Source organism: Babylonia areolata, chromosome 16 (assembly GCF_041734735.1).
Source record: "Babylonia areolata isolate BAREFJ2019XMU chromosome 16, ASM4173473v1, whole genome shotgun sequence".
Taxonomy (NCBI): domain Eukaryota; kingdom Metazoa; phylum Mollusca; class Gastropoda; order Neogastropoda; family Buccinidae; genus Babylonia; species Babylonia areolata.
The window spans coordinates 8,167,132-8,189,941 of NC_134891.1; the positions used below are offsets into that span (position 1 = coordinate 8,167,132).

Genomic DNA, 22,810 nt, shown 5'->3' on the forward strand with positions numbered 1-22,810 from the left:
CACAGACAGACAGACGCGGAGAAATGACACACGCACTCTGTGTGTGTGTGTGTGTGTGTGCGTGTGTGTGTAAATAAAATGTGCGCGGGAGGACTTACCAAGTCTTCATTTAAAAAGCGGAAATAGAAGAGACTGTGTGTGTGTGTGTGTGTGTGTGTGTATGCTTCATGCTGGGAGAGCTGTTGAAAGGGTCACCTGAACAAGACGCTCTCCCCCCCACCCCTCCCTCCCCTTCACCCCTTCCCCCCCACTCCTTTTGCGTGTTCTCACCTGCCTTGCTTGCTTTTTTTTCTTCTTCTTCTTCTTCATGTCACTGAACGCCTTATGCTGGGACGCTTAGCTGTCCGGCTTAACTCTCTCCATACGAACGGCGAAAGAGACGACCTTAACAGCGTTTCACCCCAATTACCATCATCAAAATATTGCAAGCGGAAGGCTCTTATACTGAAGACGTGAATGTTGACAGAGAATACCACAATTCTGACGACGGAAGCTAAATGTTGGGTCATTGAGACACCCACTGGACATCCGAGGAGTCTGTGTAGAGGAGAAGAGAGGACTGGCCGTACTGAGCGAGTTAAAACCTGACGACTCAGCCCGATCAAGAAGCAATGGTCTCCCTCTGCAAGGAAAAGGAGTGGTGAACAGGTCGGGGATTTTGAAAATAGGGAGTCGTTTTGCGTGCCGTCTACACAGTACACATGCATAGTGATTAGTGTACATGCATGCGCATACTCAGTGTATTAAGCAGATGAGATATAAACTGTGAACACAGTTAAGTGTTACGCGTACCAGTTTGGCGTGCTTCGCATGCACAAACACACTTAGCGCACTGCACACTGTCACACTCGTTCACTGATGGCGCCGCATGCACGCACACACGCACGCGCGCTTGCGCAAAACGCATATTGTCACTGCTCTGACACTTGAGACATGCACGTACATGTATCCAGTTCATCAGCACACTCTCTTGCATGCTGTCGCCATGCACACAATGATGCATGCACACAAGCAAGCAGTGCAATGGATGCGGCATACACACAGGCACACACACACACACATGCACACACGCTCGTGCGTATGCATACATGCACACACACACACACACACACACACACGCACGCGCGCGCACACACACACAGATTAAAGAAGAAAAAGAGAGGGAAGGAGAGGCTGGGGTGGGTGGCCGGTAAAAAGAATAAGTGAACTGCAAACGTAAAAACACTTGAAGAAGAAAAACAACAGGGCCTGTGAGCCAATGAGACAGTGGGACTAGAGAGAGAGAGAGAGAGAAGAGTGCGAGCAAATACTATTTGAAAACAGGGACGGGAGGGGAGGTGGGCGTGGGGGGATTAGCTTATCCCCCAAATTCCCCGGCATGAAAACCCGTCTCGCCGGTTTCTGGTCTGCATTGTGCCAGTTGAACCGTACGTGTATGTGATGAGTGGCCTCCCCTTTCGGGGCTGGGAAAAACGAAATTGTCCGGACTGCCTAATATGCTTGGGAAACACTGCCACTAGTCTCCTCTTCCACCCCACCCCCCCCCTACCCCCCACCCTCCGCCACCACCAACCAACTACACCCCCACCCCCACCACACCCCCTCTTCAAGTTTCTCCCTGGAAAAAAAAAAGAAGAAGAAAAAAGTAGAGCTGTTAAGCTTAGCAAACATGTCAGGAATTTGTTAAAAAAAAAAAAAAATTTCAGACCAGATAATGATATAAAGTTTGTTGAAGCATTTTTTAAAAGTATTTTTTTTTCTTTTTATTTTTCTTTTTTTTATAACTAGGAAACGGATATTATTCAAATAAGAACAGGTTGAATTGTCTGTATACATGTCACTATGTGTATGCATTGTGTGTGTGTGTGTGTGTGTGTGTGTGAATCACTATAGATGTGTTTTGGGGCTTTTTGCTTGTCCTGCCATGGATAATTTGCTTTAATTGATGGCAGATGTTTGACTGCATGACAGAAAGCAGCCAGAGCAGATTTAGAATTATCCAGAAGTAGCTTTTGTTTGGATTCAAGGCGGCAGTTTTACTTCCCACTTGAACCCACACACTGACGGGCGCAATAGCCGAGTGGTTAAAGCGTTGGACTGTCAATCTGAGGGTCCCGGGTTCAAATCAAGGTGACGGCGCCTGGTGGGTAAAGGGTGGAGATTTTTCCGATCTCCCAGGTCAACATATGTGCAGACCTGCTAGTGCCTGAACCCCCTTCGTGTGTATATGCAAGCAGAAGATCAAATACGCACGCTAAAGATCCTGTAATCCATGTCAGCGTTTGGCGGTTTATGGAAACAAGAACATACCCAGCATGCACACCCCCGAAAACGGAGTATGGCTGCCCACATGGCGGGGTAAAAACGGTCATACACGTAAAAGCCCACTCGTGTGCATATGAGTGAACGCAGAAAAGAAGAAGAAGAACCCACACACTGTTTGATTATAAATCAAAGTCTGAGTCTCTGGCATTTGTTTAATTGTTGTGCACAGTGAACAATGTATGATCTTATTCTTCATTTGTAGGCTGCAACTTCCACATTCACTCATGCGCACGAGTGGGCTTTTATGCGTATGACCGTTTTTACTCCGCCATGTAGGCAGCCATACTCCGGTTTTGGGGTGTGTGCATGCTGGGTATGTTCTTGTTTCCATAGCCTACTGAACGCTGACATGGATAACAGGATCTTTAACGTGCGTATTTGATCTTCTGCTTGCGTATACGCATGAATGGGGTTCAGGTCTGCACATGTGTTGAGCTGGGAGATCGGAAAAATCTCCACCCTTTACCCCCACCAGGTGCTGTTACTGAGATTTGAACCCGGGACCCTCAGGTTGAAAGTCCAGATTTAACCACTCGGCTGTATGCATGTACATGTGTTTTGTTAGCAAGTTTTCTTTGTGTGGGTGCATACATTCTGATTTTTTTTTTTTTTTTCAGTATGCATTATCTATTTTTGTCAACAATAAAATAAAGGACTCGACTGCCATTTTTGCCCATTGATTATATATGTATTTGTATTCCATGCAACTGTACTACACATTCAGCCCTCCGTATCTCAAGTTCTTCAGTTCCACAGCTGGTTGGTAGGCTTCCACAGTCACCCTGCCTTTCCTTCCCATTAGGCGGGATTATGATCATTAGATTTGCATTATGCAAGACTCCGTTGTGTTCACAGTGTATTTTAATTATTTAACACTAATTAACGGCTCTGGAGGAAGGAAAATGACTGGCAGTGTGGACGTTGAAAGATAATTAAGGCAGATTCTTGATGACAATGTACGGATACGGGATAGTGGTGGAGATGGTAGTGATGAGATTGGGAGGTGGGTTTAAGTTTATCAGTAGTGGCTGGGTCACTTATACGTCACTGTCCCTGCTGTGGTAAGCAGTAGACCAGTGCAAATAGTGGGCAGCGATGTATACTGTATACATAAGTTTTGACCACAACCTTACCAGCAACTGGTTATATATTATTATATATGATATATATGTGTGTGTGTGTGTGTGTGTGTGTGTGAGTCTGCTTTGTCTCTGATAATATTTTTCTTTTCTTTTTTTTTTTTTTTTTTTTTTTTTACAGTGGCTGTATTTGCACATGGTCATGTAATAGGGTACTTTGCTTTGTCTCTTTGTTAAGGTTCCATGCCAGATGTTGGAGCTTCGTGTTACATTATTTCTCGTGTTAAGCGTAAATGCTTTTTGTTTTTGAGGATAAGAATAACTGCTTCATCCGTTTTGCTTTTTTTTTGCTTTTTTTCTTCTTTTTTTTTTTTTTTTTTTTAAATTGGTACTCAAGTGATGTTGTTGTTTTTTTTCCTGTCTTGCGTGATCAGATGATAATTGAAGATGCAGGAAAACTGTACGAAAGTTTTCTCGTTAAATTATATAAGGCATTCGATTGACATTGATAAAAACACACCACTGTCAAAACAATAGCGAACAAGGCCACTGACGTCGATAGAGACCCGGACACACACACACACACACACACACACACACACACACACAACCACTTGTGTGTTTGCTAAGACTATCAGTGATATGTGAAGCAAACAGGAATGGAAAACGAAGCAAAACAGAAAACAAAACAACCAAACAAATTCGCACGTCAGGGACCCGTTTAGCTCGCACAGTTTAATTAAACATAATTGGCTGTGCACACCGTTCATTTTTGCACGTGCTGCCGACCGACCGACCGACCGACCGAGCAAAAGGTGGCCCCCCCCCCCCCTCCCCTTCCTTCATTGTCACCCAACCCTCACCCTCACCCCCCCATCCCCCACACCCGCACACATCCTTCCGCCCCCTCCCTTCCACCCCCTCCCTTTCTCCCCCCCCCCCCCCCCCCCACCCGGAGTGTAACCAGAGTGCTGTTGGAGAAAGAACTGCCTGGCACGGGTGTCATTTTTTTTTTTTTTTTTTTTGGTTGTCCTTTGGATAACCAACCTCCTCGGCTCCCCTTACCTGCCCCCTCCCCCCTTCCCCCTGCTGGGTGAAATTGTCACCATCACAGGTGAGGGGGAAAAAAAAGGGGGTGGGTGGGGTGATGGGGGAGTTGGTGGGGGTAGTGGGGTGGGGAGGTCGAGGGTACCCCCCTTTCCCTGCTGGGCGAAATTGTCACGATCACAGGTGAGGAAAAAAGGGGTGCGTGTGGGTGGGGGTGGTGGGGTGGGAAAAAAAAAGGAGTGGGGGGATGGGGGAGTTCGGTTGGGGGGGAGGGGGGGGTGTATGGGGGGGGTTGAGAGGTGGGGGGGGGGGGGGTTGAGGGAACCACTTGACTCCTGCAGAGCTGACTCCGACACTCTCTCCATCACAGCGGCTGTTGTTGTTGTTGTTTGTTGTTAGGCACCAGTTCCATCAGTCTCCGGGTGGTCTCTGTGTCTGTGTGTGTGTGTGTGTGTGTGTGAGGGGGGTACCGGGGCGTGGTGGGGGATGGGGGAGGATTCTGGTTGGAGGGGTGATGGTGCGGGTTGGGGTGGGAGGTGGTTGGGGAGCGGGGGGGGGTGGGGTGGGGGTTAGAAAATAAATAGCGGGGGGCCAGCCGGGATTGATCTATCGGTGGATCGATGGATGGGATCAATCACTCTGTTTCTGGCTGTTGCGTTCAATATCGGGGCTGGCTGGCTGGCTGGCTGGCTGGCTGGCTGGTGTGTGTGGCGTTGTTTGGAGGGAAGTGACTTGGGTGTGTGTATCAGAGGCGTACGCCCTCATTCTGTTCCCTCCCCCCCCCCCCCCCCCAACTCCCCCCCCCGCCCCCCCCGCCCTCCCTCCGTCCCTCTCTGTCCTTTCTTTGTCCCATCCCTCCCTCCCTCCCTCCCCCTCCCCCTCTCCTATCACACACACCCTCTTGTCTCTCCCCCCCCCCATCCCCCCCCTATCTATTGCAGCCGTGGCAACACAAACCGTTCATTTTTTCTGGCGTCGTAAATGGAGCGTGAAATGTTTGCGCTGATGTAGCGCTGGTGTAGAATTAGTTATTGCAAAAAGGGCGGGGTCGGGTGTATGGGGGGAGGGGGGGCGGGGGGGTGGGGGGGGGGGGTTGGCAGAGGATGGAGACAAAGACAGCAAAAATAGGATTTATAAAGCATGCACGGGGTGCGCTGAAGCATGGACAACGGAGTGGAGTGGTGGCTGTGTCGTAACTGCGGAATGAGTAACAGACATTTATATATTGATCTGTGTGTGAAAACTAACCTACATGTATGTGTACTAGTTTGTACACACACGCGCGCGCGGGCGGGCGTGTGCGCTCTCTCTCTCTCTCTCTCTCTCTCTCTCTCACACACACACACACACACACACACACACACACACAGAGGCGTCACAAACTTTTTTAGTCAGCTCCAAAACAAGACGTGTATAGTGGGGGGGGGGGGGGGGGGGGGGGAACCGACGGGAAAGCGAATTAATTAAACAATGGCGGGTAACTGATGCTGCCATGGTTGCAACAGCTGCTAGCAGCTAAACACGCGGCAAGTAATAAATTGAACGCCACTGCAACCGCCATGCACTGAAGAGAGAGAGAGAGAGAGAGAGAGAGAGACCAGCAACGACTACAGCAGTACACAGAGACGCGCGCATGCAACCTCCCAACCCTATCCATACCTTCCCCCGCCACCTCCTCTCTCCCTCTCTCTCTCCCCTCCCTCTCCCTCTCCCCTCTTGTGAGGGCATGGTGTAAAGCTCCCCTCCCCCTCCCTCTCTCTCTTTCCCTCTCTCTCCCTCTCTCTCTCTTCACTTTCTACCAGCATGTTAACTCACTCAGTCCGGCCAGTCCTCTCTTCTCCTCTACACAGACCCCTCGGATGTCCAGTGGGTGTCTGAATGACCCAACCTTTAGCTTCCGTCGTCAGAATTGTGGTATTCTTTGTCAACATTCACCTCTCCAGTATAAGAGCCTTCCGCTTGCAATATTTTGATGATGGTAATATAGTTGGGGTGAAACGCTGTTAACGTCGTCTCTTTCGCCGTTCGTATGGAGAGAGTTAATCTCAAGTGTGACACAACTTTTTGATTGTCGATTGCGGATGTTGAAACGAAACTGATCGCTTGATTTGCAGCTGCGGCGCGGCGAGACAGAGATGACAAAGGTTATTCAAGAACAAGAGTAAGAGAAAAGAGTAAAGTAATAAACTGTGATTTAATGTGACTAGGAATATTGTGTAGAACTAGAAGAAGAAGAAGAAGGGGAAAAAAAAAAAAAAAAAAAGGTGCAGATGTTCCAATCCGTCAAAGACTGCATATATCATTGTTGCTGGATTATTTTTTAGCGGCTACTCAAAAAAGCAAAATCAATCAGTCAGGACGAGTCACATCCAGATTTGGGGGATTTTCGAGATGCTCCCCTGTGGTCGACGGTACAGAAGTATAAGGACGAAAACCAGTCGCTTCGCCAATAGCTTTTTCCCCCTATGCAGTCAGTGCCCTGTTTCTCGAACAAATCCAGAATCATTAATAGAATTGTGCAATCAACAACCATCTACCTGAAGATCTAGTCATCAGCCCCATCCACATGTAAAATGCGGCTTCTTGTTCAAACGTGTGTGTGTGTGTGTGTGTGTGTGTGTGTGCGCGCGCGCCATGGTGAGAAAGAGAGAGAGAGAGTGTGTGTGTGCATATGTGTGTGTGTGTGCAGTGCGTGCATGTGTGAGTATGCACAAGTCTTTATTTTGATATGCACTTGCATGAATCCTAATTTCTACTGTATCTGTGTTTGTGTATGATTTTCGATTTTTGTTCGTACCTTGTTATGTACTATACCCCTCAATATTCCTTGTGACCCCGGTACACTTGGCAATAAAGACATATTCTATTCTGTTTTTATTACGCGGGTGAGTTGGGACATTGAAATAAATTTAAAAAAACAAACAAACAAAACCCCCGAATGATTACAACAATATGCTTGGGGTTGTCCTGTGGAGATATTTCTATACGCTTGCGAATCCTGGACCCTCACTGCAGAACTCCAGAGAAGAATCCAGGCCCTGGAAATGAGATGCTTCCGCAAGATCCTGAACATTACATACAAAGACCACATCACAAATGAGGAAGTGAAAAGAAGAGTCCAAAACGCCATTGGCCCATTCAAAGACCTGCTAACCACAGTGAAGGAACGCAAGCTCCGCTGGTATGGACACGTCACACGATCAGACGGCCTAGCCAAGACCATCCTGCAGGGTACCGTACAAGGAAGGAGGAAGAGAGGCAGACAGAGAAAGCGGTGGGAGGACAACATCAAAGAGTGGACGGGCCTGCCATTTGCCACAACTCAAAGGGCCGCTGAGGACCGAGGCAGGTGGCGCGAGCTGACCAGGGCCCGTATTCATGGCCCGGTCTACCCATGGGCAAATCGCCCAGCCGAGGGCAAAGTTGTAAACTGCCCATGGGTAGCGCTACCCTGGGATTCATGATGAAAATTACCACCCGCCACTCCTCCCTAACCGTGGGCAGATTTACCGCTCCTCCCCCCCGTGGGCAACTTTGCCCTGTCGTGGTTAAAAATGGCGGACCCGGGTTTGTTGTTGTTGCTTGAGAGGAGAAATAGGCGTGCTTTGCGGAGGAACAGAGTGTTCAGAGATAGAATTAACCCTCTGGATAAATTTGATGACGTGGAAATTTATTCAAAATATCGTTTTCGGCGAGCAGACATTTTACAAATTGTGGACGATGTCGAAAACGACCTTCATCATCCCAATCGACTGGGATGTCTGCCTCCTTCTCTACAAGTGTGTTTGACACTACGTTTTTACGCCAGTGGCAGCTTTCAAGACGTGTGTGCTGAACTGTTTAATGTCAGCCAACCGACAGCCTCTCGCACCATTTCTGCAGTGACAAATGCTCTTCTCAGACATGTTGCACACTGGGTTCACTTCCCAAATCAAGAGGAGGCAGAGACACAGAAAAGCAAATTCCGCGAAATCGCAGGATTTCCCCATGTTGTGGGGTGTGTGGATGGGACACACGTGGAGATCCAAGCTCCTGTGATCAATGAACACGAGTATGTGAACAGGAGGAATACTCATTCCATCAATGTGATGGTAAGTGATTCATTTAAAAAACAAAGTTTTTATTACCTGTCCCGTCAGCCTGTGGTGTGTGTGTGTGTGTGTGTGTGTGTGTGTATTAGTGTATGTGTGTGTGTGTGTGTTGTACGTGGTGCTTGGTGCATTGGATGTGTGTAGTTGTGTGTATATATATCTATATCTGTCTATCTCTCATGTGTGTGCGTGTGTGTGTGTTGTGCTGTGTATCTTGCATGGTACATTGCATGTGTGTGTATGTGTGTGTGTGTGTGTGTGTGTGTGTGTGTGTGACATGAGTATGTTGTGTATGCTGCATGGTACACTGCCTGCGAGTGTGAGTGAAACCTTTGTGTGTGACCGAGGCGTGCGTGTGTGTGTGTGTGTGTGTGTGTGTAATTTATGCAGATACGTAAGCGGTTAATCAATAATATGTCATACTATATGTACACATTCCCCTATTTTTGGTCTATTTTTGTCTCAATTTATTTCCTCTGTGTGTGTGTGTAATTTATGCAGATACATAAGCGGTTAGTCAATAATATGTCATACTATATGTACACATTCCCCTATTTTTGGTCTATTTTTGTCTCAATTTATTTCCTGTTGTTTTTCTTTTCTTCATAGAATTATTCTTTTTGCAAGAATAGTATTTGGGGTTTTTTTTCATTAAAAAAAAAACGACACCCTCCTGGCAAAGATTTATTCACTTTCTGCATTATGTACATGTGTTATTGTGCTCATGAATGAATACATATTTTACAAGTGATGTATTTGAGAGGGTGAATAAAAAAATTGCTTAAAGAAAAAAAATTGGATATGAATGGGGTGGGAAATTTGGACAAAATTGATACGATGTGAATTGAAGATGATTTAATTTCTGTCAATATAAATTAAATGGCTACTTAATAATAGATGGTGATGTTGAACCTTATCATTTTTTAAAAATAATTCATGAGTAAAAAACTTGGAAGTATTACATCGTGCAGCTACTGCTCTACCAGCAGCTGTTAAGTTGTGACAGTAATATTTACATGTTATGTGTGATTAGTGTTGATTCAAGCGTTACAATGTCATTGGTTTTTTCTCTTTTGTTACAACGTGAATACATGAGAGTACATTTATATGGCTTGCTATTTCCGTTTATAGAATCTGGGTTCCATATGTCCACAGGTAGTTTCCAATGCAGACCTCATGTTCACTGCCATATCTGCAAGGTGGCCTGGCAGTGTGCACGATGCCAGAGTGCTCCGGGAATCGGGCCTTTTTGTTGCCTTTGAAGGAGCAGCTAGACCAGTCAGAGGATACATCCTGGGTGACAGTGGTTATATGCTACGCAATTGGCTGCTTACTCCAGTGCTCAACCCCAGAAACCAACAGCAACAAGACTACAACGACAGACACAGTTCCACAAGATCCACCGTTGAACGCACAATTGGCATCGCCAAGAAGCGATGGCATTGCCTGCGAAAGCTGCGTGTGGCCCCTGAGAAAGCCTGTGACATCATCATTGTGTGCCTCATGTTACACAATCGAGCAAGGTCCCTGAACCTGCCAGACCCTGACAGCGATGATGATGATGAAGATGATAATGATGATCCGCCAGTGCCAGAGCCACAACGAAATCTCCAGGCCAATGAACGTGTACGTCTTGCTGCAGGAAAAGCGGAGAGGGACAGAATCATCAATGGTGGCTTTCGTCACTGAGGTTAGTTTTTTTTCTTTGTATCCAGTTCTTACTCCAGTTTTAGCAACAAAATGGACGTCTAGTTATGTGTTGTATTTGCTCACTGACATGAAAACGGACAAAGCTCACGTTGATATTTATTTTATCTTAAATGAAGATAACTGGGATCACGAAAGAAAAGTAGGTGAAGTTCGGAAAATGAAGAAAAGTTTGAAAATTGCATGTATTTTAGAGAAGAAAAGAATTAGGAAAGGTAGAGAACTGACACCATGCACATGATAATCAATCCACCATCTTGAAGCAATCATACATTGAATGTTTCAAATTTATTGCCCATTGATAATACTGTTTAGGAGAAATTCCCCACAAAGGTAATAAAATAAATTGACCTGTGAAAATTCAAAACCACAAGCACAACAGCTGATCAGGTTATTTTTTTCAGGTCATAACAAACTAGCTCTCTTTTTCAAACACACACTACACTACCCACAATTGCACATGTAATCGGACATGAAGTTGACTAGGTTTGAAAATCACAAATGCCAGGAAAGGCATACATTGTCATTCATGAAATACAAGGAACTCCTAGAGAAAATCCACAAAACAAACACATGATTCTTGGATCACTTTCTCCGGACACTAAGTAAAGAAACAAAAAACAAACAAAAAACAAAAAATTTTAAACAAAACAAAAATCAAAAACAACAAAAAAAAACCAAGCGTGGGAAGCAATTGCAATCTGTGTGAACAAGGCGTCAGTCAGTTGTCATAGTTGAAAAATCAGAGACGCGTGAAAATTTGAGTTTCTAGGATTGTTTTCCTGTTTCTCCAATAGTATGTATACACATTCACATGTCTCCCCCACTCACACAAACAATGAAAACTATTCCAAAGCTAAAGAATCGGTTTGATCTCAACTAAGTTGAGTAGCAAAATTAGATTTGAGTATGAAAATTATTATGAAAAGAAATAAATACTGTTTTCATGTTTAGTTCCCTTTAGAACAGAACTAGCTAGCAATAATTCAAACATGTTAAAAAAACTTTTGCACAAAAAGATGTTGAAGTTTCAAAGCACAACTGGCATTTTGTGATATATTGTCACAGCTAATTTCTGAAAACCAATTTAATTGCCTATTTATGATCCTTACATTTCCTGGCTATTTTCTTTTCTTATTTCCCTCACTTCAGAACATTCTGTTTTAGTATTTCAGTGCAAGCAGCAAGAATTCTAGCACCCATTTCCATCAGCTGATGATGTCTGTCATTTGCTCTTTCTTCCCTTTGTCTTTCCCTCTCCACTTCCCATTCTTCCCTTTGTCTTTCCCTCTCCACTTCCCATTCTTCTCTTTGTCTTTGTCTCTCTGCTTCTCTTTCTTCTTTTCGTATTTCCCTTTCTTCTACCCCCTTTTCTTTTTCAATCTGCATTTGATAATATTCTATGATAGCAGATCTTTCTGCTGAATCATTTAGTTTTCTCCTTTTGTTCACTTCCATTCGCTTGCTTTCAGCCCGGCGTTTCTTGGTGGCAGATGAGCAGTGCAGCGGAGATGATGGCAGAGGCATCACAGGCCTGTCTGGGCACTGCACACTCTCTGCAACAACTGAAGGCATCTCAACGTTCACCGTGTCAACTACGATGTACGAGGTACCATCAGCAGGAACAGCACCTGTGAGACAAATGAAAAGGACCATACACGTAACACCTGCATCTTTCAAATTTAAAAAAAAAGCAGAAAAAATACAATATGGACCGACTTTACCTTTATTTTTGCTGGTTTAGTGTTGACTCCCTCAACGCTCATCGTGACCTTTCAACTCACACATCCATGGAATGCATCGCACAATACCACATGTCACAGTCCACAGGCAGATTCGATTTCAAGCCCTTAGGAGGCAACCCACTGAAGAAATGTTAGGGTTACGGTTAACGAAAAAAACAAAAAAAAAACTAACAAAATCAGTGGTCATGGTAACATGGAGAAAAATAACAAAAGAACCATAGGGTAGGTTTGTTGGAAACAACTTTCTTTTTTCAGGACAAAGTGAGACATGATGGAGGGAGGGGGGGGGAGGTTGGTCAGAAAAAAGGGGGACCCGGAGGATGTGGGCTCTAGCAGAATCGCCCAGTGCTGATTTTCAACACCACCCAGTGTGTTGCATGTTTCACTGCACTAACGCCTGTCACAACCTTTCCGGTTCCGATTTCATCTTATTTCATTTTGTGTGTGTGTGTGTGTGTGTGTGTGTTTTCATATGAAAGGTTAGGGTTAGCCTTAAAAATTAGGGTAGGTTGGGTTACCGTAGCCACACCAATTTTTCTTTCAATTTTTTTTTTTTTTTGCCTGAGGAAATATCAAACCTGAGCTTACAATCTCAACAGAGCATGTAAAGCGGCACAGATTTAGCTACTATCTCTTTCACTGCTGATATAAAATGATGAGAAATAGGATATGTACATGCTATGGAAGTCCAAAGCTTGAATGACACTATTTGACTTCGTTATACTCTACGCTTCCTTTACCAATATATCCTTAAGTCAACCAGGCTAAAAAAAACGACAGTCACCTGCAGGGTTGTTTTTTTTATCCGGCTATTGGCATCAAATAATTATTGCTAATGTTATACAACATGTTACTTCAAGAAATGCACCTGAGAAGGGGAGTGTGCAGAATGAAGGTTCTTCAAGGCTGCCAGTGACCCCAGTACATGTAGAAGTGTCAGTTGCTGGAAGCCGATGCACTGCATCACTTTTTCCTGGAAAAGAAAGTCGTCAGTTGTACATTTGTGAGAATATCGCAGTAAATTTATAAAATTCAACAAAGTTGTATGAAGTATTGTAGTGTTTGCACACTGCTTTGTTAATGTTTATTTAGTTTCTATTTTTGCTGTTCGTAATGATGATGTGTGTTTCAATTTTGTTTTCTATAATTGTATCCTCCATGCCCCAAAAGTGGTGAAATGAGAAATCTTTGTATCCTTGACTGAACCAGGACATTTGAGATTTAGAAAGGGCTCAGTAAAGCTGAAGATAAATTAACATTTTTCTCATAGTCTGTTCCTTTGAATGTTGGCGGTAATGAAAGAAAAGTATTAAGCATCTGGCACAAGTTTTTTGTTTTATTTGTTTGTGTCTTTGGTTATTGCAATGTCACAATTATTTCATAGTTGTATTGTTAATAATACTTGATACTTCAAATTTGAGCCTGATTGTGTGCATACACTTGTATCTTTGCCCTTTTTTTTTTTAATTTGCACATATGCGGTTTTGTTGTGTACAGAGTTAAGGATTGTAGGGTAGGTGGGTGATAGTGGTACGAGCCCTGCCCATCCATAAAAATGATGATGATAACCAACAAGTGATTAAAGAAAAAAATTAAGGTGGTTTTTACAAGACTCATAAAATTAAAATGTTGGGCCAACATCAGAAGAAATTGCAATGAAAATGAAATGTTCAGCAGAAGTTTCAATCACCTGCGGATTTGTCATTCTGGCAGGCTGCTGTAGAAGTTGCCACTGCCAACTGATGTGTTGCTCCATTGACAAAAGTCTCGCCGACATCCCCTGAAAAAGAAAAATTCCTTGATTATAAAGTAACTTTAGAAATATGACCAATGTATAGATGATACTGAGAAAATTTGTTGAGTACTCATGTACATTTTTTTACACAAAATGTCAGTTGTAAGTAATATATGTTGTACTTGCATTTCATGTGATGGTTATATGCACCAGGCACTTTAAGCTATCCATACAGCTTTCTTCTAGAACTACCTACTTGTACTACTGTCAAAGTGGTTCATCATATAAATATATGAATTAAACAAGCTGATAATAATTAGCCCCATGACAAAGTGTAGAAGTAGAACTGTGCACAAAGCACATTCTGAATTTAAAGGAGAGAGAAGAGAGAGAGAGGGGGGGGGGGGGGGGGGGGGGCTGAGGGGAGCCAGCCGTTGCATGATTATCATGCAGAGAGAAAATATTAAAAGGAGGTCTAAAATGGTATATTATTATGTTTTTGGCCTGTAGTATTGATTGATCTACTTGCATTGTAAAACAATAGGACCATTTAAAACAAAACAAACAAAAAATTGAGTGATCTATATAATTTACACAATCAAACAAGTAATATCAATGATACAAATGACACTAATAATGATTTTATTTCTTTACAATGACATATTGGGGAAAACATCTTTCTTAATCATTGTTGAAAGTGTTAATGAAAGTGAAACACACACATCCCATCCTCAATACCAAGAACTTCTTTGCTCTTGTCAATGAATACTGCTTGAATGTTGTTATGATGCCCCCACTTCATGTTACAAAATAAGGTAACTGATTTCAAATCACCCTAGTTTGATTGTGCTACTGTGTGTGTATGTTTACTGGTAGGAATAGTGATGAAAACCAATATCCTGTTTAAAGAATTATATGTGTATTTGTTTTTCAATAAAACAACATTGTATACCACCACATATTTCTGCACTTATGTTTATGAGGACTGAATAAATTGCTGAATTTTTTAACTCTTGTGTTTCAAGTTTACTTGTTTGTGTTAATGTGAAGAAATGCATGCCAAAGGATAATAAACGCACATTGGGTCACTGCATAAGTCAAGCATATATTATGCACAAATTGGGTCACTGCATAAGTCAAGCATATATTATGCATAGTCATGATTTTTTTTTTTAGCATTTGTGGCAGAGTGTATGTATATATATGTTGAAACATGGATTTATCTCATTACAGTGATGCCACTTTGTTGAAACTCATCACAAATAACAGTTTCAGGATTATGTCATAATGATACCTCCACTGTACTCAGATATAAACTGCATATCATCTCATAAATGATGGAGTTGTAATCACCTGTGGCTTCTTCATTCTGGCATGCAGTTGTAGAGGGTGCCACTGCCAACAGAGATGTTGACTCAGCGTTGTGGAAGAAAATGACCTCACCAACATCATCTGAAATATTATCAACATGCATAACCATTGTTGAAACTGTTAATGAAAGTGAAACACAAACACGCATCCCATCCTCAATACCAAGAACTTCTTGGCTCTTGTCAATGAACACATAGTAACGCATATAGCTAAATTTAACACTAGTGTTAGTGTAAAAACTTGTTAATCAGACTTACAATTACACACTAAAAATAAACCAGCCAAATTTTCGGAGCAATTATTGTTACATAATTATTACATTAGTCAATAGAATGCACCATATGCTTCCTTGCTTGTGGAAAATGACTTTACCTTGCCTCTCCTTGTTATACAGCAATCAGTTCTGTAGATTTTTCAGTGCAATGTGACATCTTTTTGTTTACACACATACTGAGATGAACACACAATATGCCGCCTCATTCCCATCGTAACTGTATCTCCTTTTTATAAAGGGAGAATTGTAATAAAGTGAAAGTGGCTGCCTCACTGCAAATATTAATTTAAAACTAATGATACTAGTAATATGAAATTAATACAACGTTTAATAACTATTACATGAACTCAATGTAATAAAGCCTTGAGCATTGGCACTCAGTCATTAAATGAATAACTAGTATAAAATGTAAGAAATATGTTAAACATGCAGGGCCACATAAAAAGTGTTTGTGGTTAAGGTAAAATGTGTGGTTTTGTCATGCTAAATTTTTGCCTTTGTTTCCGTGCTTCATTAGGGCTCAAAGGGCAACAGGCGCCTCATAAACTATATATAAAAGTATATACTGAGAGAGAAGCACACACACATTAACAATGTTGGAAAACGAAAGCCATCGTGAACCTCCTCATATAAAGTTCATGTACATACACACACAAGAAAAAAAATTAATCACACCAACACACTTGGACTGACGCGCACACACACACACACACATTCTCAAACACACACACACATACACACACACACACATTTCAGATTATACATAATTTGCACAATTGACTAAACATGAATTAAATAACTGAAAGAAAACATAACAGGATAAGGACAGTGTAGGTAGCTCCCCATCTCTAACTCTAATCCAAATTTTGGGGGAAAGCCCTTCGGTTTCCTCGCAAACCATTGCTAGCATCTAGACTCTAGCACAAATACTTGTAATGAAACAAATTCAGATTCTCATTCTCATTCTGCGATTCCACTCTGAATGTAAGTCGACTGCTGGCAACTAGATCTAAATCGATATCAAATTTCAAGAGCATACATTGATTAAAACTGTACTCAACACACACACACCCAGTGACACTCATGCCACGCACAAAACTTAAACTAAGTTGAAAACTTTAACTTGTAATTAATTAAGCACGCGCAAATATTAAATAAACATAACATGGGCCACTTACTTTTTTTGAGTCCGTCAATCAAATGGGAATCCTTCCCAATAATCATCTCGATGAGATGATCGTAGGTGTCTGGGGGTACTGCTCCTGCTCCAGTTTGATTTCTTTGCTGTTGACGCTTTCGATATTTTTTTTTTAACCCGTGAAATTTCTCACGCACCTCTTTTGTGGTTCGACCATGGAAACTGATCGACGCCTCGCTGACACTGCTCGCGATCGCTTCCCACGCTTCGGCTTTCTTTTTTGCCGTAATGTCCGGAGAAAGCGATGAAATAATTACGCGTTTATTTTCGAGGATTTTCTCTAGCAGTGCCATAGTTTCCTCGTGGGTCCAATTTCCTTTCCTATTCTTCTCTCCACTCGACTCGTTCAGTGATGCTTTGGTCGACATTTTCGCTTTCGACAGGAAGAGATTGCAATTAGTTCAGCGCGCATGCCCATAGTTCAGCGCGCTTGCCCACAACGGGGAATCCCTCGCAGTTTAAAAATAGGTGATGGGTAGCTGCCCTTGGGTTGCAAATTGTGTTGTGAATACCACGTTGACTTTGCCCACGGACCTGTGGCTTACCCATGGGTCCCTACCCAGCCGTGGGCAAGTTGCCCATGGGCAAATTGTCTTGTCCCATGAATACTGCCCCAGGCAGTCATCCATGGTGCCCCAACGACCCACCCACGGGTCAAGGGATAGATGAGATGAGAGTCCTGTGGAGGCGCCTGAGGAAATGCTGCCGAAGTAGAGCACGAATGACGGACCAGTGTGCATTAACTCACTCAGTACGGCCAGTCCTCTCTTCTCCTCTTCTACACAGACCCCTCGGATGTCCAGTGGGTGTCTGAATGACCCAACCTTTAGCTTCCGTCGTCAGAATTTGTGGTATTCTTTGTCAACATTCACCTCTTCAGTATAAGAGCCTTCCGCTTTGCAATATTTTGATGATGGTAATTGGGGTGAAACGCTGCTAGCGTCGTCTCTTTCGCCGTCCGTATGGAGAGAGTTAAAATAAACAACAAAATGCTGACAAAGGAAAAGACAAACTTGGCGGCAACACAGTTTTTTGTTGTTGTTGTTGTTGTTGGAGTTTTTTGGTTGTTTTTTTTTTTTTTCCCCTTGCCGTCTAATTGCTAAGACCCACTAGAACATCTCATCGATTATGTTTTTCGTCGTTTTTTTTTTTTTTTTTTTTTTTTACCCACCCTTGAAAGCTCGCCGAGTGGGCCGGTAACAAGCTGATGTCCCAGCATTCCCGGCCAGTTGTCTGTCTTTGGCGCGCGGAGTGATGGCCCCTTTCATCATCTTCTTCTTCTTCTTTCGCACTTAGTTCCCCAGGTACCCCGTGGGAGTGTCTGTCTGGCATCGATTTATTTTATATTTATTTATTTTTTCTTTTTTTTGTCCTTTTCTTTTGGGGGATGTGGGCGTGTGGGGGGGACGGGGGCGAGGGGTGGGGGGAGAGGGGAGGGGGGGCAGTGAAAGGAAGGACACAAGTGTCACCGGACATGACGTGTGGCGGAGTGTCAGGCGAGGGGAAAGAGGGAAGGGGGGAGGGTGTGTGTGGACGAATTAGCTCCCTTGTCTGCTTCGCGGGGGTAACAAGCGAGGGAGTAGAGAGGAAGAGGAGGAGACTTTGTGAGGACTGAAAATTAGTCAGTGCTCGCTCTCGTAGTGCTAGTGCTGGACCCAGAGATGTTATCTTCCCCCCCCCCCCCCCCCTGTGAAGTTACAGGAGGGACTAGACCGGGCTGTCTTTTGGGACCTGTCGTTAAGTTAAAGCCATAAACCTGTTTGCAGCCTGGAGAAGATTAGAAAGTACTTGAGAAGTGTGAGGTCGGGGGGTGGGTTAAGAGGAGTGGGGTGGGGGGTCGAGGAGGGGGGGGGGGGGGTGGGTGTTGTAGAACGTGATGCGTGAAGGGAGATTGTGTGTGTGTGTGTGTGTGTTGTGTTCATGCGTGTGTTTGTGTGTGTGCGTGCGTGTGTGTGTTCATGAATATGCGTGATATACATGTCATGAAATGTCAGCATGGGAGAATACGTCCCTCTGTGTGTGTGTGTGTGTGTGTGCATGGGTGCTTATGTGTGTGCGTGTGTGTGTGTGTGTGTACATGCGTCCTCACGTGTCTGTGTGTGTGTGTGTGTGTGTGTGTGTGTGTGTTTCGTATCGTAGATCTACATGGAGTGAACTCGGGTAGCGAAGGTGTCCCCCCGGGAAGAGTAAAGAGTGTCGTGCCGACGGACGGACGGACGCGGGTCGTGATTTATTATTTATCAGCAGCCCGGAAATTTAAAACGCCACACGCACATTTCTATCATTACACAGTGCAGCGCAGCGCAGTGCGATCACATCACAGTTGGTGAAGGAGGAAAAGCCGGTACGCGTAGATCTGTCAGGGACAGAGAGGCTGAGACAGACAGACAGACAGACAGACATGTAGAGAGGCAGACAGACAGATCTCTATGTTGCACTTAGAGTACATACACGCGCGCGCGCGCACGCGCACACACACACACACACACACACACACACAAATACACACACACACACAAATGCGCGCGCACGCACGCACGCACGCACACACACACACACACACACACACACACACACACACACACACACACACACACTCTCACGCGCGCACACACACACACAAACTAAACACAACACAACACGACACAGTTTCAGTTTCAGTAGCTCAAGGAGGCGTCACTGCGTTCGGACAAATCCATATACGCTACACCACATCTGCCAAGCAGATGCTTGACCAGCAGCGTAACCCAACGCGCTTAGTCAGGCCTTGAGAAAAAAAAAAACAGAACACAACACACACACACAACTAAACACAACACAACACATCACAACACACACACACACACACAACACAACACACATACACAGAGAGAGAGAGAGACATGTCTGATCAGCAGATGCTTCGCTTGGGGACGGGGAATGAGAGTACAGTCTATTTCTTTCCCTGTCTGGGAAGTGGAAGGGGAGACAGCGATACTTAGGAGGGAGGGCGAGAGGGCTTGGGGATGGGGGGTGGATGGGAGGGGGGAGGGGTGAAAACACAGACTTATTTCGGAGGATAATAGAATAAGAATGAAGATATATATGATGATGTATATAATAAGATACATAATTAATATGTTATCATTATTACATATATGATAATTGTTGTTTGTAATAATGATAATATATAACTTTATAAGTATTATAAGAATACGAATAGTTACAAATGTGCCTTTTTTTTTTCATCCAGTCCCCGCCCTGTATAGGGTCCACACTGTGTAACAATACAAAGGTATGCAGCTGGAAGAAAAAGAGGGTATGTGTGTGTGTGTGTGTGAGAGAGAGAGAGAGAGAATGGACACAGTGTGTGTGTCTGGGGGTGCGGGGAGGGGGAGGGGGAGGAGCCATTGATTTTCTACGGGCTCTGTAAGATTCACCAGCGCTGTCCTGACACAGTTGGCTGCAAAGCAACCCCCCCCCCCTCCCCCCCCTCCGTAGTAAAGTGGGACTGTGAGATAACCTGATCAGACTTTATACAGCCATGCCACGCTGCCACCACACCCTCCCAAGCGCTGCTGGCATCTGTGATAAGCTGGTTTGATGGGGATACGGGGGTGGGGGGTGAGGGGTTCCGGTTGGTTGAGGGGGGTGGGTGGGTGGGGGGTGGTGTGTTGTGTTGCTGCCCATGGTTTTCATTGCATGGAGAGAAAGAGTTTTGCTGATGCATTCGCATTATGATGTATACATGCATGTATGCAGAAAGCTCTTTTTGTGTTTTTTGCGCGTGTGTAAAGGACTCTTCTTTTATTTTCGTTTGTTTTTTTTTCTTGTTACTCGCTACATAACCTGTTACCGAGCATGTAAGAAACGGTTTTGATATGGATGTGAATAACTGAAAGTGACATACATCACCAGTCATTCAGGTGGATCTGCATAAATTCATCTGTTGTTGTTCTGGGTTTGTGTGAAGAAAACTTGAGACTATATATAAACACTGGTACCTGCCTATTTTCTGCTGTTTGGGGTTCCACCATCCACATTTTTATCTTCTTTTTTTTTTCTAATTTTTTTAAAATGTAAGTTAATTATGTGTACGGACACAAGTTCGAAACGCCTTTCGCCATACATGTAAAAACCCTGCATGCAGTTGGGGAGGTGGGGGGGGGGGGAGAAACGACAACAAAATTTTGACAGAATTATAATAGTACAAGGGCGAGACGCCAATGTTCGCCAGAACTTAAAACTCAGCTCAACCCCCCCCCCCCCCCCCCATAGCCTGGGAGGGAGATGGTTAATTCATAAAGCCAACTACTCAGAAACCTGAGGAGGTGGTGATGGCGAGGTTAGCACAAAACAGCGAATTCATCGCATCAGAGATGTAAGGAGGTGGTGGTGGGGCTATAACACAAAACAGCGAATTCATCGCATCAGAAATGTAAGGAGGTGATGGTGGGGCTATAACACAAAACAGCGAATTCATCGCATCAGAAATGTGAGGAGGTGATGGTGGGGCTATAACACAAAACAGCGAATTCATCGCATCAGAGATGTGAGGAGGTGATGGGGTGGGGCTATAACACAAAACAGCGAATTCATCGCATCAGAGATGTGAGGAGGTGATGGTGGGGCTATAACACAAAACAGCGAATTCATCGCATCAGAAATGTAAGGAGGTGATGGTGGGGCTATAACACAAAACAGCGAATTCATCGCATCAGAGATGTGAGGAGGTGATGGGGTGGGGCTATAACACAAAACAGCGAATTCATCGCATCAGAGATGTAAGGAGGTGATGGTGGGGCTATGACACAAAACAGCGAATTCATCGCATCAGAGATGTGAGGTGGTGGTGGGGCTATAACACAAAACAGCGAATTCATCACATCAGAGATGTGAGGAGGTGGTGGTGGGGCTATAACACAAAACAGCGAATTCATCGCATCAGAGATGTGAGGAGGTGGTGGTGGGGCTATGACACAAAACAGCGAATTCATCGCATCAGAGATGTGAGGAGGTGATGGTGGGGCTATGACACAAAACAGCAAATTAATCAGAAATCTGAGAAGGCGATAACGGTGCAGGTAAGTTAACACACAGAACAGCCGAGTTGTGGAGAAGGCAGGGAGGGAGGGAGGGAATCAATGAGTTAACGTGCAAGGAGGGAGTGGAGGGGGTGGAGTGGATTGACTCGCAAGGGATGGAATGGGTTAAAGTGCAAGGGGGGGAGGGGTGGGGGTGGAGTGGAGTGGAGTGGATTGACTCGCAAGGGATGGAATGAGTTAACGTGCAAGGAGGGAGTGGAGTGGATTGACTTGCAAGGGATGGAATGGGTTAAAGTGCAAGGGGGGAGGGGTGGGGGTGGAGGGAGTGGAGTGGATTGACTCGCAAGGGATGGAATGGGTTAAAGTGCAAGGGGGGGAGGGGTGGGGGTGGAGGGAGTGGAGTGGATTGACTCGCAAGGGTTGGAATGGGTTAACGTGCAAGGAGGGAGTGGAGTGGATTGACTTGCAAGGGATGGAATGGGTTAAAGTGCAAGGGGGGTGGGGGGTGGTAGTGGAGTGGAGTGGATTGACTTGCAAGGGATGGAATGGGTTAAAGTGCAAGGGGGGGAGGGGTGGGGGTGGAGGGAGTGGAGTGGATTGACTCGCAAGGGTTGGAATGGGTTAACGTGCAAGGAGGGAGTGGAGTGGATCGAGTTACAAACTAAAGGATGGAATGGGTTAACGTGCAAGGGGGGGGAGGGGTGGGGGGGGAGGGAGTGGAGTGGATTGACTCGCAAGGGTTGGAATGGGTTAACGTGCAAGGAGGGAGTGGAGTGGATCGAGTTACAAACTAAGGGTTGGAATGGATTAAAGTGCAAGGAGGGAGTGGAGTGGATCGAGTTACAAACTAAGGGTTGGAATGGGTTAACGTGCAAGGGGGGGGGGGAGGGGTGGGGGTGGAGGGAGTGGAGTGGATTGACTCGCAAGGGTTGGAATGGGTTAACGTACGTGGAGGGAGTGGAGTGGATTGAGTTACAACTAACGGATGGAATGGGTTAACGTGCAAGGAGGGAGTGGAGTGGATCGAGTTACAAACTAAGGGATGGAATGGGTTAACGTGCAGGAACTAAGTGGACGCCCGGACACGGCATCTGGTGTTTGCCACTGACCCGTGTAGGGGGGGGGGGGAGTGGCAGGAAGAGAGGGTGGAGCCCCAGTGCTAAGTGGGTCCTGCTGAGATAAGCTGATTGGTTAGACCATTCCCACTCACCTAC

General features: G+C 44.7%; 2 protein-coding genes across 2 annotated transcripts in view; one reads left to right on the forward strand and one right to left on the reverse strand.

Moving 5' to 3' along the window:
• Positions 1-22,810, forward strand: part of LOC143290840 (neuroglian-like) — a 99,317-nt gene that overhangs the window by 6,105 nt on the left and 70,402 nt on the right. The window lies entirely within an intron of this gene.
• Positions 11,717-17,177, reverse strand: LOC143291111 (uncharacterized). Its single transcript, XM_076600739.1, has 5 exons — positions 16,553-17,177; positions 15,083-15,181; positions 13,685-13,774; positions 12,863-12,967; positions 11,717-11,880 (listed from the first exon to the last, which is right to left on the reverse strand). Exons 2-5 carry the CDS (start codon positions 15,179-15,181, stop codon positions 11,845-11,847), a joined length of 330 nt encoding a protein of 109 aa, XP_076456854.1. The 5' UTR covers positions 16,553-17,177; the 3' UTR covers positions 11,717-11,844.